The following is a 14,368-nucleotide window of genomic DNA, read 5'->3' as shown; positions in this document are numbered from 1 at the left end:
TAAAAACATCTTAATTTTTACCAAATTAAGGCTTCGGCTTTTAAGGCTTTTAGGTCAAATAGTTAACAATTTAATTGATGGGGTCTTAATTAAAACAATAAATGTTAGCATGTTATTTCAGCCATACTGATGTCTAGAGAGAAAGCCATTTTACCTGGCCCACTTTAACTGGAATAAAGTCCTGCTCGGATGTATTACAGTGGCTGCTTTCTGTCTAAACAAAAGAAAGATTAAAGTACCAATTTCTGCAATAATGTGTTTAATTACCCACCAAATTGGTACCAAAAATGAAGATTCTGCACTGGACAAAATATTTAGACCTACTTTGCTTAATTTGAAATGTCCTAAATACATGGAAGTGCTAAAAAATATTAAATAAATGTCACAGAAAGGATGAAATTTTACTTTCTAAAACATGTTGAGACATTGTTACAACATTTTTTTTATTGTTATTTAATGTTCAAATGATGTTTTGGCATATAGAACCTTATAATTCTAAGCGAAAAGTGTTTTTTTTTTTAAATTTGAGAGGATTTTGATATATTGTATGTTTATAACACATTTACGGTCCCTGTTTTTTTCATGTTTGAATGAAAAACTTTGAAGCTCAATATCGCAAAACTGCTCAGAACGCAGATAGAACCTTATAATTCCCAGGGGACGAGTAGACTCTAATGATAAGATTTTTGTGAGTTTGTTGTCATACGGTTATGTATTTGTTTAAATACATCAAGTGTATCATCAAATACATCAATACATAAATGTGCAAGAAAGGCGATTAGTCGACTATTTGACATTACAAGATCCATTTTTTTAACATGTTGTAAAATGTCTTTACCTGACTGTGTACAGTCTGCGGTTATACAGACTCCATCTACAAAGAAAGAAAAGCACAAGGGGTCAGAGGTCAGGAGCAAGTTAATAACACCATTAATAATGTATTTAACAATAAATTAAACATTTATTTAAAAATCTTTCTCTGTGGTATATTCAATTATATCTTCTCAAAACCATTCTCTCTGTACTTTTATATCTGTCCATAGACCTACGGCATTATTTATGAGAATCTCTCACTTAACCAAGATTCATCTACAGGATTCCACCCTCTGTCCCATACAGCCCTGCCCTCCCATCCAAACCCCTGTGGATGAGAGGAAGAGCATGTGGAGATCATCTCTGTAGTCAGCATTCTGTCTGCCTTTGCTGTTTAAACATTTATCCAGCACATTAATAGCAGATGATCAGGGTATGAGAGGCAGGCTGCAGTGACTCTCTATAAGCTCCATCTGCTGCTCATGAGGCCTAATGAGGTGTGGAGAGGGGCTTACATGGGTAGTCAGCCGTATTATGGGGAAGCACCGGCATGTGCCAGCTTGATTCAATGCTGCCCAGGGAAAATAACTACAGAACCAATGTGGGTGGACTAATATTAATTAATTTGAGCTTAAATAGCCTAATGCACAGATAATCATGAGTTAATATATGACTCATTAAACATTACCACATTAGTAGTTTTTCTGATGAATAGATACATTTGCTAATTACCAAAATGGGTTGAAGCCATGTATTTCAACTTCCAGTGGTTCTCTTACGAGAGGTTCTCTCGTATTGCGTAAGCTAGCTTACGCTACGGGAAAGATTCATCTTTTCAGAGAAGTTGAAGCCAAAAAATTATTAAATAACTAAGCCACGTCATCGCCACGTCATCTGCGCTCTCTGCCTCGGTTTGGAGCACGTGGAGCTCGCCCTCACGGATGGAGGATGCGAGCTCTGTGAGGACCTGCCGTTGTCTACCCTGTGGGTTTGACTTCAAGCTGTCAAGACTGCTCCCGCGCCACCTATCACCTCGCCGCGGAAGAAAAAACGCTGCTCCCAGAGGCTGCCGGAGCCCCCATCGAAGCGTTCACCCCGCCGGACCTGGTCGCTGCGCACCTCTGCCCGCCTTCTGCCAGATGGCGGTCCACCCCCGCGCTTCCTTCAAAAGCCTGTAGAGCGACCTCTAGCTTTCACGCTCGCGCATATTCCGCCGCCGGTCAGGCCGCCTCGGCGGTGCACTCTATGTCTGTCCTCCAGATTCTCCAAAGCGACATCCTTCGTGAGTGGGACGAGAGCGGAAAACAACCACCCTCTGTTACAGATTCAAGGAGCGCTACCCTTCCCGCCACCAAGTCCACCGCTCAAGCCCTTCGGAGATGCATGGCCGCCCTCTGTGTGTCCGGGGGCCTCGACCCAAAATCGTGCTGAAGCCCAATCAGCCGAATTCTGCCTAACTGCCTACAGCAGTGTTCACGGCCACAAACAAGCCGGTCTCCCTGCCCGCTTGTGAGAGCCAAAACGCCGTTTTCACAGCGACCCAGAGAAATCTCAAAAAGAGCATAAAAGCCTCTTGTGTAAAAAATGTGCCCATAACTCTGTGTTCACCTGTACACACAAGCACCACATGTCCCGTGTATCTCTAAGAGCCCACCCCCACAAAGCGGACACAGCCCGCTCGAGTGTCAGAGTGCATAAGCGCGCCCACGACCCTGTGTCCGCCCTCTGCCCGCTCTGTTACACGGCCCATAAACTCCTCTCTGAGTGTAAGTCCCGTTGCCAGAAACACTCTAAGCGTGCCCACACACTGTGTCCAGCCCGCTATGTGCAACATTCAGGGCGATATAGCCATTCACCCGTCGTCCTTCAAAGCGTGGGAAGCTATTCTGGGAATCTCCCCATTGGTGTTAAGCACAATAAAATACGGCTATCTGTTACAGTTCCGTCGCCGCCCTCCACACTTTCAGGCCCGGCTCGAAACTACAGCGAGTTCAGAAACAGCAAACACGCTTCGCTCAGAGATAGAAAAGCTTTTGTGCAAAAAGACTATAGAGAGAGTTCCGCCTTCTATGAGCGAGTCGGGGTTTTTCGGCCGTTATTTTCTTGTTCCCAAGAAAGACGGCCACCACAGACCGATCCTAGATCTCAGATTTTTGAACAAAGCGCTCATGAGGAGAACGTTCAAAATGATTAAAGTCAAGAATCTTCTTGCAAATGTACGCCAGGGGGACTGGGACTGATTCATCTCTCTCGATCTGAAAGACACCTATTTTCAGATCCAGATAAATCCCCGTCACCGGCCCTTTCTACGTTTCGCCTACGACGGTCAGGTTTATCAATACACTGTCCTCCTGTTCGGCCTATCCTTAGCACTCCGTAAGTTCACAAAGTGCATGGATACAGCGCTCGCCCCCCTGCGGAGTCAGGGGCTGCGAATTTTGAATTACTTGGACGACTGGCTGATTTTGGCACAATCACAGACGGAGCTACTGTTTCATCGTACAGTTCTCCTCGACCATCTGAACACCTTGGTTCTCTCTGTCAACTGGACAAAGAGCTCGCTTCAGCCCAGTCAGACGATTTCCTTCCTGGGAATAGTTCTAGACTCAGTGGCTATGACGGCTAGATTATGTACACAGCGCGCGCGCCATGTTCAGTGTCTCGCCGCATCCTTCACGCTTCTGAAAAGGCGCTGGGTTGCATCCTTTTCAGGAGGTGCTGGGTTACATGGCCTCAGCCTCCGCAGTGCTTCAGCTGGGTCTACTGTGCATGCGCCCCCTTCAGCTTTGGTTGAAGAGACGTCTGTCCCACCGTACGTGGACCACGGGCCGCCAGCTGATCAAAGTTATGCAGACCTGTATTTCGGCTCTGCAGCCATAGACAGTGGCAGAATGGTTTCAGCGGGGCGTTACCATGGGGACCGTCTCTCGCCGAAAAGTAATTTCGACAGACGCATCCAATTCAGGTTGGGGCGCGGTCTGCGAAGGCTCACCGGCCTCTGGCCAGTGATCAGTTCAAGAGAGTTCCCTACACATAAACTGTCTGGAGATGATCGCGGTCGAGAACGCGCTCATGTTTTTCCTCCCGTGCATTCGGGGTCATCACGTATTGATCCGCTCGGACAATATGGCCGTAGTCTCCTATCTCAACCATCAGGGCGGTGTTAGATCCAGAAACCTCTTCCTGCTGACGAAACGCATTTTAGTTTGGTCCCAGAGCCACCTGCTCTCGCTCAGAGCGGCGCATGTGCCAGGCCATCTGAACGACGACCCAGACAGACTGTCCAGGAACCTCATCCTTTCGGGAGAATGGTCACTCCACGTTCAAACAGTCCAGAAACTGTGGCGAATATTCGGCAGAGCAGAGGTGGATCTCTTTGCGTCAGAAGAGAACTCTTCACTGCCCAATACTTTTCTCTAAGAGCAAGGACGCGCTAGTCCAGGAGTGGGCCAGCTACCCGCTTTATGCATTCCCTCCGGTCTCCTTGAGGATCAGGGAAACACGCCACTCAGTGCTCCTCATAGCCCCTCTTTGGGAGAGTCAGACTTGGTTCCCGGCGCTCGCTCAGCTGTCGCAGACAGCCCCGTGGCCCATTCCAGTCAGAGCAGATCTCCTCTCTCAAGCGCGCGGCAGGATCTGGCGGCACGACAATCCGTTGCTCTGCCAGAGGCAGTGTTAAACACGATCATGAACGCCAGAGCGGCTTCTACTAGGAAGCTCTATGTGTCAAAATGGTTTGTGTTCTCTAAATGATGACAAAAACCTAGACCCACTGCGGTGCGACGTGTCGTCTTTGCTCGTCTTCCTTCAGGAGATGCTGGATAAGGGCAGATCCCCATCCACTCTCAAGGTTTACGTGGCAGCTGTCGAGGCGTTCGCTGAACCCCGACGCGCTCAGTCTCTGGGCAAAGACGAGCTTGTCATCCGCTTCCTCAGGGGAGCTATATGGATGAACCCTCGCGCCCCCCTTCAGTTCCCATTTGGGATCTTTCTATAGTTCTAGAAGCTATGAAAGCCCCCCCGAGAATACCTCTCGCTAAAAAACGTTTTTCTGACTGCCCTGTCATCAGTAAAACACGTGGGAGACCTTCACACGCTCTCTTCTAGCGCAGCGTGTCTCGAGTTTGGACCCAATGACTCCAGAGTCATCCTCAAACCTAGACATGGATATGTTCCCAAAGCGATTGGTACCCCATTCAGGGCTGAGGTTATTTCCCTATCGACTCTACTCGCTTCCGATAGCGAATGTGACGCCAATCTCCTTTGTCCGCTTCAGGCTCTGAGATTGTACACTACACGCGCTGCCACGTTCAGACGCTCTGAGCAGCTTTTTGTTTTGTTCGGTGGGCACACCAAGGGTCTGGCAGCCCCTAGTGATTGTGATGGTTGGGGCTCCTGCACTGGCACAAGTGCCCTTATGGATAATCCCGCTCTGTCTGGCAGGAGCAGGACAAAAGTTTAATGTCCGAAGCACGGCTTTTTAAAAGCCCCCTTTTGAGATGTATAAGTTTGTTTATAGGCAGAACAATCCTTCCAACCACTATAGATAGATTCTCAAATTGCTTACCTGATCTATCTCAGCTGCTCAGTGAACCCAAACAAAAATATGAAAGAGGAAATGACTAGCAGTTTGAGCACCATTTTCTCTAGTATATTAGATATTGTTGCACTAATTAGATTAAAAAAGGTTAGAGAGAAAACCAAAGCACCATGGTACAACAGTACTACGCATGTTATCAAGATGGAAACTCGTAACTTAGAACGTAAATGGAAACAAACTAATTTAGAGGTCTTTAGAATCGTGTGGAAAGACAGTGGCATATGTCACGTTATAAAAAGGCTCTGAAAACAACCAGGGCTGAGCACCACCGCAAACTACAGTAGGTAATCAACCAGAATGTGGTTTTTACCGCCGCAGTTCTGCCGCGGCGGTAAAACATGGGGTGTATTAACTGCTTTTTGCCACTAAGAGGCGCTACAATCACAGACTTTGAAAAGTGTCTGTTTTTGTGTAATCTCCTGCAGCTGCGCCGCGGCTCATTCAGAGCGATTGAAAGTTGGTGGCAGATTAATTGTGAAACGTAGCCTAACCGTCCCAACCGTGGGACACCACCCCATGAAAAAAATTCATGATCAAATTACTAAGCAACCACTGAACGTAAAAACGCAAACTAGGTATTAGAATCTTAGAATCTTAAAAAGCTTAGAATCTCAGCTTTTTAATGCATCTAAACACTAATAAGAACTCCAAAGGACTGCTGAGTAATTCTTCTAAAACTGAGTGTACCGCCAGCAGGTGCTACCTGCAATAAAATTAATAATAATATTTTTCAAAAATATGACATTGATCTACTTAAAATAGGTGTCATTTGAAAGCTTAGAGTCTGGAATTTACAATGAATGTAGCCAATTTGATAAACTCCTAAGTAGTGCTGAGTTATTTGCTGATAAATAGAAAAAAAAATGTTTTCAGAAATTATGAAGTAATTTTTTATACTACATACTGCAATATGTCAAATATATCATACAGCTCAGATATTCATGTGCCATATGTCATTTGAAAGGCCTCGATGAGTAGAATACAACTAGCACAATTGTTTGGGATTTTTACTAAACTTGAGTAAGGTTTTGTACAATAAGCCCCTCAAGAGACCCATATGTAAATCATATATGGATGCTTAATTTAAGACACATTTCCGCTCGTAACTTCTTTAAACATGCTCCGAATGTGGGAAATGACACATCATTATTTACAGCAGATTCGTACGATTAAAATGAGTCTGAACTCAACATAATCCATGACTCAGAACTAAAGATATTCCTTGTGGAGTTCTAACACAAAAATAATACAGACGCACGTAGCCAAGCAAGGTAGTTTAGACTTGGCCTTTGATCTCATATCTTCATGAAAAATACATCAATCATCAAATATCACACATCGTTATTTACAGCAAGAGCTCACAATTAAAAAGAACCCAAACTCAATTTATTCCATGAATCAGATCTAAAGATATTCCTCATGGCGTCCTAACACCAAAAAATGCCACAGACGTTCCTAGCCAAGTATATACCGATGAACCACTCGCGTTGGTTTTTCGTTTATATATACGTGAAACATGAAAAGATCGTAGAATATTGCACACCATTATTTTCAGAAGACTCTCAAGATTAAAAAGAGCCCAAATTCACCATAATCTATTACTCAGATCTAAAGATATTCCTAATGGAGTTTTAACACAAGAACCCCCAAAGGCGCACATGGAGCCTTGTATTTAGATGGAGCAGTTGGTGCCGTTTTTCCACCCATAACGCAACGAAGCATGCATAAATTGTGGAAAATTGCACATCATTATTTACAGCAGATTTTTAAGATTGAAAAGAGCCCAAACTCACCATAATCCGTCACTTAGATCTAAAGATATTCCTTATGGACTTCTAACACATGAACGTTGCCCTATGTGCGCCAATGAGTAGTAGTAGCAGCGATGCTATGTTGTTCTGATGTGACGTTTCAGCTCATAACTCAAAGAAACATGCACGGATTGTGATAATTCGAACATCTTTATTATTTTTATTTTTTATTTTTTTATTGCAGGTTAACAAACAGTAACACATACCAGGTAAGATTCAGTGAGACACATCTACAATACAAAAGGAGGAAAGGGGAAACAAACAACCAAAAAAAAAACAACAACAAAAAAACCACAGAGAACAGAAAAATACAAAACAGCCCCACACAGTCATCGACAAAGTGGTATATGTAGGCACACGAGATGATGCAATCGGGTAGTATCTGAATAGTTGTAGAGGATATGATAGAGACTTTGACAAACACAAAGAAATATACAGTATACAGTATATATATATTAGAGGTGGGCATAGATTAATTTTTTTAATCTAGATTAATTTTGAAATTAATCTAGATTAATCTAGATTAAAATGGCTGATTTGAATTCTAACAAAGGTGTGTGCTATACCCAAATAAATAACCTCGCAGGTAGTTTGTAATCAGGCCTAAATATGATTTATACAAGATTTAACACAGGAATGTTCATAATATATTACACGATTTAACACTATAATTCATATTATTATTCATATATAACACTGGAATGTTCATATTAGGTTTTCTTGTGTAATTCTAAACCCATTTGATCTACTTTTCTTCTATGTAACACGAAATTAATTATTTTGTAGTGTCCTGGAAGCTCTTTTTCTTACAATAAAAAATAAATAGAGAGGGAAATATCTGATGAATGCATATGGATAGCCTAATACAGAAATCAGCTGCTTGAATGACAATTGCATGTTATTGGATTTTCAGGTGAGATTCTCAATTAATTCAGTTAACGGATGCTCTGAAAAAACTTCATACGTTTTCTGTGTTTCCGATCTTGAAAAGGCCAGGTGTAAATGCCCTCCGAAACTCCGATCACTCAAACCACATCAGAAGGTAGTCTTGGCCACATTCCAGACGAAACTGGACATGTGTAAATGCATCTGGTTGTTGAAACCAAATGTTACTACTCCCAAAAATGCAAAAAAAAAAAAAAAAAAAAAAAACATGTGAGAGCGTGTTTTAGGCTAGCACGTTAACGCCGATAACGGCCCACCCCTAATATATATATATATATATATATTAGTATTAGTGGTGGTAGTATCAATGATAGTATTTATAATGATAATATTCATGACAACAATAGTAATATAGGCTATAGCAATCTATAACAGTAATGACAATAGTACTATGACAATAAGAATACATTTAATTTCATTACACATCTGCTCTAAACTCTGGGTCAGAGGGCTGATCCAGAACTGCCAGTGAGCGCAACCAACAGGCCCCCCAGACACCGATGTTTCCCCTCGATTCAATAACACGATTCCCCTCCACCACCATCAGTGACACCCAACCCCCATCGTTAAACTTCTGGGCTACATTGAGTTTTTCCACCGGGGGACCACAACAGGCACCTCCAAACCAAGCTCCCCCAGTCTGTTTGTGACCTGACATAGCCAAGTGTTATTGGTGGTTGGCCCCCCCCCCTTTTTTTTTTTTTTTTTTTTTTTTTTTGTCCCATGGTTTGGAGCGAGGTGTACACTGGTTAGCTCCCTAGCCAGAGACACCACATCCAACCCAGGTATCAATGAAAAATAATTATTTTACCTGATGGGAGGGGTTTGGCTAGAGGTAGTGAAGGGGAAGGGCCATTCAGTCCTATCACTAACAGGGCGTGCTAGCTGCGCCCACCAACAGCACCCAGACCAGACGCCCGACCCAGAGGAAAAAAATAAATAAATTACATAAAAATAAATAATAATAGTAAATAGAAAATAATGTTACTAATATTTAAACGTAGTATTTTCTGACTGGTTACTTATAGAGAGAAAAGAAACAGGGGGCTCATAATTCTATAATAATAATAATACTTTGTAATAATAATGATAATATATTTCATCTTCCATACTACCACCACCCTATAAAGATTTATAGCAATAGTGATAAAATGCAGATTATAAAAGTATACAGCTTATCAAATATTATACACATACATACATTTATATACACACACACACATACGCGTATATTATACATTATTCGATGTACATACGAATACATCCATATATACAAACAAACACATTCATACCTATATATATATTCATACCTATATATCAGGGACATCTATTATAGTGCTGTACAGTAATGCACAGATAATATTTTATTATTAGTTTGTAAACATGATTGGGGAAGTGCGTTGGTCCGGTCCCAGGCTACTGATGTATATGAAGATGAGTTAGGAATGGGTTCCAGATATCAAGAAATTTAGAAATAATATTCTTGTTAGTATATGTTATTTTTTCAAATGTGATGTATTCTATTAGAAGGTTAGTCCAGTGATTGATGTGTATATGGTTTTTGGACTTCCAATTTTGCAAAATTACTTTCTTGGCGATAGTTAGGTAGGTCAAATTGTTTGGAAAGGTTATTAAAGGATAAGAAAACTCCACTATCATAGAGATCATCAATGATCTTTATGCCTTTATCAGACCATATTCGAAATGCCACATCCATATTAGAGGGTGAAAAATTGTGGTTTTTGAAAATCGGAGAGAGGATGGAGGACCTATGCAAACCAGTGTGCTTTCTAAACTGAGCCCATATCTTAATTGAGTGAGATACTACTAAATTTGAACTAATGTTTGTAGGCAGTGGTAGTTGAGAGCATATAACTGAGTGCAAAGAGAGGCGTGCTGAGGACTGTTCCAGGTAGACCCAGCAAGGGGGTTCAGAAATCAGATTGTTCCCCCAATATAAACATTTCTGAATATTGCAAGCCCAATAATAGTGCAAAAGGTTTGGGAGTGCAAGACCTCCCTTGTTTTTAGGGAGCTCCAAAATTGATTCCTTAATTCGAGCTGGCCTATTTCCTCATAAAAAGGAATTGGAATATGTTGAAATAAGTACAAAAACTTGGGGAGAACAGTCATCTTGATTAGGCTTATACGCCCAGCAAGAGAAAGCGGCAACTTAGCCCAATGTTCCATGTCAGACTCAACCTTTTTAAGTTAGGGGACAAAATTTGAATTTAGTCACAATAATACCCAAATATCAGCCACCCATCTAAATGGTAGGGGTGAATGTGCAAGGTTATTCGCCAAAGTATTTACAGGGAACAACTCACTCTTATGAAAGTTAATCTTATACCCTGAAATTTTACTGACATGGTTTAGAATGTTCAGAATAATAGGGATAGAAGCCTCTGGATCAGAAATAAAGAGTAAAAGATCATCCACATATAGGGATAATTTATACTCTCTACCCAGTCAATTTATGCCTTTAAAATTTACATCCTCACGAAGCCAGATAGCTAAGGGCTCAATGGCAATGGCAAAAAGCAAGGGCGACAAAGGGCAGCCCTGTCTAGTGCCCCTCTGAAGCAAAAAAGGTGGTGAAACCACACCATTAGTCAACACAGATGCCTGTGGAGAGACATACAATAGTTTGATCCAGGAAATAAAACTATGATCAAAACCAAAGCGTTCCATTACACGAAATAGATATGCCCACTCGACTCTATCAAACGCCTTTTCCGCATCTAATGCCAGAACCACTTCTGGCACATCAGAACTAGGCATATTGATAATATTGAAAAGTTTTCTTGTATTAAAGAACGAGTGTCTTACAATCATAAAACCTGTTTGGTCATCCGAAATTATTTGGGGCATCACTTGTTGTAAACGCTAGTCTAAAAAAGTGAGATGGGTCTATAGCTGCCACACAGTAAGGGGTCTTTGTCTTTCTTGGCAATCAAAGTGATTGACGCTAGCGATAGAGTGGGAGGTAGACAGCCTTTAGAAAGAGCCTCGTTAAACATTGTTACGATGCTAGTGCTGTTGCAAGAAGGATAAGGCTGTGGATCCATGTGCAGCACACGCTTTATTTACAAACTCGACAACATACTGGACTCAGGAGCATGAACAACCAACACCGCCGTTAACAGATCACATAAGACAAGAACTCACAAAGACAGGGTAAAAACACAGGGCTTAAATAATGAGGGACAAACAAGCTAAACCAGATAACGAGGGGGGCGTGAGAAATAATGAACACCTGGGATAATTAATAGACAGGGGACAACTGATAACAAAATAACAAGACACACAACCAACATTATCACATAGCCCCTCCCCTATGGGCGGCTCCTGACGCCCCTAAAAACAAAAAAAAGTTCAGGTGGGCGGTGAAGCGGAGGCGGTCCGGGGGAGGGACGGAGGGCCAGGCCCGTGCAGGGGAACCGGGCAAGGATAAAGCCCAGGCGGGCCTGGACCGCAGAGCGTGGTCGGAGCAGGACGAGGCGAAGGCCAGGGCGGAGCAGGACGAGCTGAAGTCCAGGGCGGAGCAGGACGAGGCGAAGGCCAGGACGGAGCAGGATCAGGCGACGGCCAGGGCGGAGCAGGACCAGGCGACGGCCAGGGCGGAGCAAGACGAGCTGAAGTCCAAGGCGGAGCAGGACGAGCTGAAGTCCAAGGCGGAGCAGGACCAGGCGACGGCCAGGGCGGAGCAAGACGAGCTGAAGTCCAAGGCGGAGCAGGACGAGCTGAAGTCCAAGGCGGAGCAGGACGAGGTGAAGTCCAAGGCGGAGCAGGACGAAGCGACGGCCAGGGAGGAGCAGGATCAGGCGACGGCCAGGGCGGAGCAAGACGAGCTGAAGTCCAGGGCGGAGCAGGATCAGGCGACGGCCAGGACGGAGCAGGATCAGGCGACGGCCAGGGCGGAGCAGGATCAGGCGACGGCCAGGGCGGAGCAAGACGAGCTGAAGTCCAAGGCGGAGCAAGACGAGGTGAAGTCCAAGGCGGAGCAGGACGAGGTGAAGTCCAAGGCGGAGCAGGACGAAGCGACAGCCAGGGCGGAGCAGGACCAGGCGACGGCCAGGGCGGAGCAGGATCAGGCGACGGCCAGGGCGGAGCAAGACGAGCTGAAGTCCAAGGCGGAGCAGGACGAGGTGAAGTCCAAGGCGGAGCAGGACGAGGTGAAGTCCAAGGCGGAGCAGGACGAAGCGACAGCCAGGGCGGAGCAGGACCAGGCGACGGCCAGGGCGGAGCAGGATCAGGCGACGGCCAGGGCGGAGCAAGACGAGCTGAAGTCCAAGGCGGAGCAGGACGAGCTGAAGTCCAAGGCGGAGCAAGACGAGCTGAAGTCCAAGGCCACATTGCCTCCATGACCCTCACAGGATACCTACTGCCCCCTCCCAAAAAATACTTGGGAAAATCCACAGAAAAAGCCTCCCGGAGCTTGAAGGCCGCAGGCAAGGCGAGGCGCAGAGACGGGACAGGCAGGGCGAGGCGCAGAGGCGGGGCCGGCAAGGCGAGGCGCAGAGGCGGGGCCGGCAAGGCGAGGCGCAGAGGCGGGGCCGGCAAGGCGAGGCGCAGAGGCGGGGCCGGCAAGGCGAGGCGCAGAGGCGGGGCCGGCAAGGCGAGGCGCAGAGGCGGGGCCGGCAAGGCGAGACGCAGAGGCGGGGCCAGCAAGGCGAGGCGCAGAGGCGGGGCCGGCAAGGCGAGGAGTCCTGGTACACTCACCAGAGCCTGGCGAGCCGAACGAGTCCTCCTTCTCCTTCTGCGGCGGCGCGTCACAGGGCTAGACACACTCACTGGACTCAATGGTTCTCTCACTGGACTCAATGGTTCGCTCACTGGACTCAATGGTTCGCTCACTGGACTCAATGGTTCGCTCACTGGACTCAATGGTTCGCTCACTGGACTCAATGGTGGACTCAATGGTTCGCTCACTGGACTCAATGGTTCGCTCACTGGACTCAATGGTTCCCTCACTGGACTCAATGGTTCGCTCACTGGACTCAATGGTTCGCTCACTGGACTCAATGGTTCGCTCACTGGACTCAATGGTTCGCTCACTGGACTCAATGGTTCGCTCACTGGACTCAATGGTTCGCTCACTGGACTCAATGGTTCGCTCACTGGACTCAATGGTTCGCTCACTGGACTCAATGGTTCGCTCACTGGACTCAATGGTTCACTCACTGGACTCAATGGTTCACTCACTGGACTCAATGACTCACTCACAGGGCTGACGTGAATCGTGTGCTCGGCTGGGCTGACGTGAAGCGCAGACCATTGAAGCTTGCTCTCCTCCACGCACACAGTAAACGCAGAGCCGCTCTTCAACAGCGCCAGGTCGATGTAACATTCTAAAGACCCGTGCGGATCTGGATCGGGCATCAAAGACCGGAGTGGTTCTTCTAATCCCCCACGGAAGAATATCTTCAAACATTGGGTGTTCATGTGCGCGAGATGAGCCAGTTCAATAAACTCCGCTACATACTGTTCAATAGTCCGACTCTCCTGATGAAGACGGAGAATCTGGATATCTGGACTCAGCATGGCTGCTGGATCACGATATGGTGAGTTCTTCTGTTACGATGCTAGTGCTGTTGCAAGAAGGATAAGGCTGTGGATCCATGTGCAGCACACGCTTTATTTACAAACTCGACAACATACTGGACTCAGGAGCATGAACAACCAACACCGCCGTTAACAGATCACATAAGACAAGAACTCACAAAGACAGGGTAGAAACACAGGGCTTAAATAATGAGGGACAAACAAGCTAAACCAGATAACGAGGGGGGCGTGAGAAATAATGAACACCTGGGATAATTAATAGACAGGGGACAACTGATAACAAAATAACAAGACACACAACCAACATTATCACAAACATACTCTGTAGTGCAGGTGCTAGGGAAGTAGAGAACGCTTTATAGAACTCAGTAGTAAACCCATCAGGGCCTGGTGACTTGCCATTCTGTAAAAGCTTGATAGCTTCAACCACCTCAGAAACTGATATTGGTTCACCAAGGGACCCAGCCATGGTACGGTCAATGCTGGCAAAAGTGATCTTATCCAAGGACCATTCCCCACAGTCAGAACCTAAGGGAAACTCAGAAGTATAAAGGCCTGAGTAAAACTCTAAGAAAGTACTATTAATTTTATATGGATCGTTAAACACGTCTCCCTGTTGTTACCTTATTCCATT

At 45.2% G+C, this 14,368-nt stretch overlaps 2 protein-coding genes across 4 annotated transcripts in view; both read right to left on the bottom strand.

Moving 5' to 3' along the window:
- LOC120485860 (neprilysin-like) overlaps positions 1-14,368 on the bottom strand; it is a 289,808-nt gene that overhangs the window by 233,394 nt on the left and 42,046 nt on the right. For all 3 annotated transcript variants that reach the window (XM_089135413.1, XM_089135414.1, XM_089135415.1), the window contains exon 3: positions 839-874. In XM_089135413.1, the coding sequence (XP_088991539.1) occupies positions 839-874 (36 nt within the window). The remainder of the gene's footprint in view (positions 1-838; positions 875-14,368) is intronic.
- On the bottom strand, positions 11,367-14,040 carry LOC148977340 (uncharacterized). Its single transcript, XM_089116659.1, has 2 exons — positions 13,312-14,040; positions 11,367-12,039 (listed from the first exon to the last, which is right to left on the bottom strand). Exons 1-2 carry the CDS (start codon positions 13,711-13,713, stop codon positions 11,545-11,547), a joined length of 897 nt encoding a protein of 298 aa, XP_088972785.1. The 5' UTR covers positions 13,714-14,040; the 3' UTR covers positions 11,367-11,544.

Source organism: Pimephales promelas, chromosome 10, assembly GCF_988280905.1.
Source record: "Pimephales promelas chromosome 10, fPimPro1.hap1.1, whole genome shotgun sequence".
Classification (NCBI taxonomy): Eukaryota; Metazoa; Chordata; class Actinopteri; order Cypriniformes; family Leuciscidae; genus Pimephales; species Pimephales promelas.
This window is presented reverse-complemented; position numbering and strand designations above follow the sequence as displayed.

What these genes read in the sequence shown, in the direction of transcription:
- LOC148977340 (XM_089116659.1), bottom strand. Translation starts at nt 13,713, where the DNA reads ATGCTGAGTCCAGATATCCAGATTCTCCGTCTTCATCAGGAGAGTCGG. An exon ending in TGAGCGAACCATTGAGTCCA is followed by an intron (nt 12,040 to 13,311) that starts GTGAGCGAACCA and finishes TCGCCTGATCCT; the next exon opens with GCTCCGCCCTGGACTTCAGC.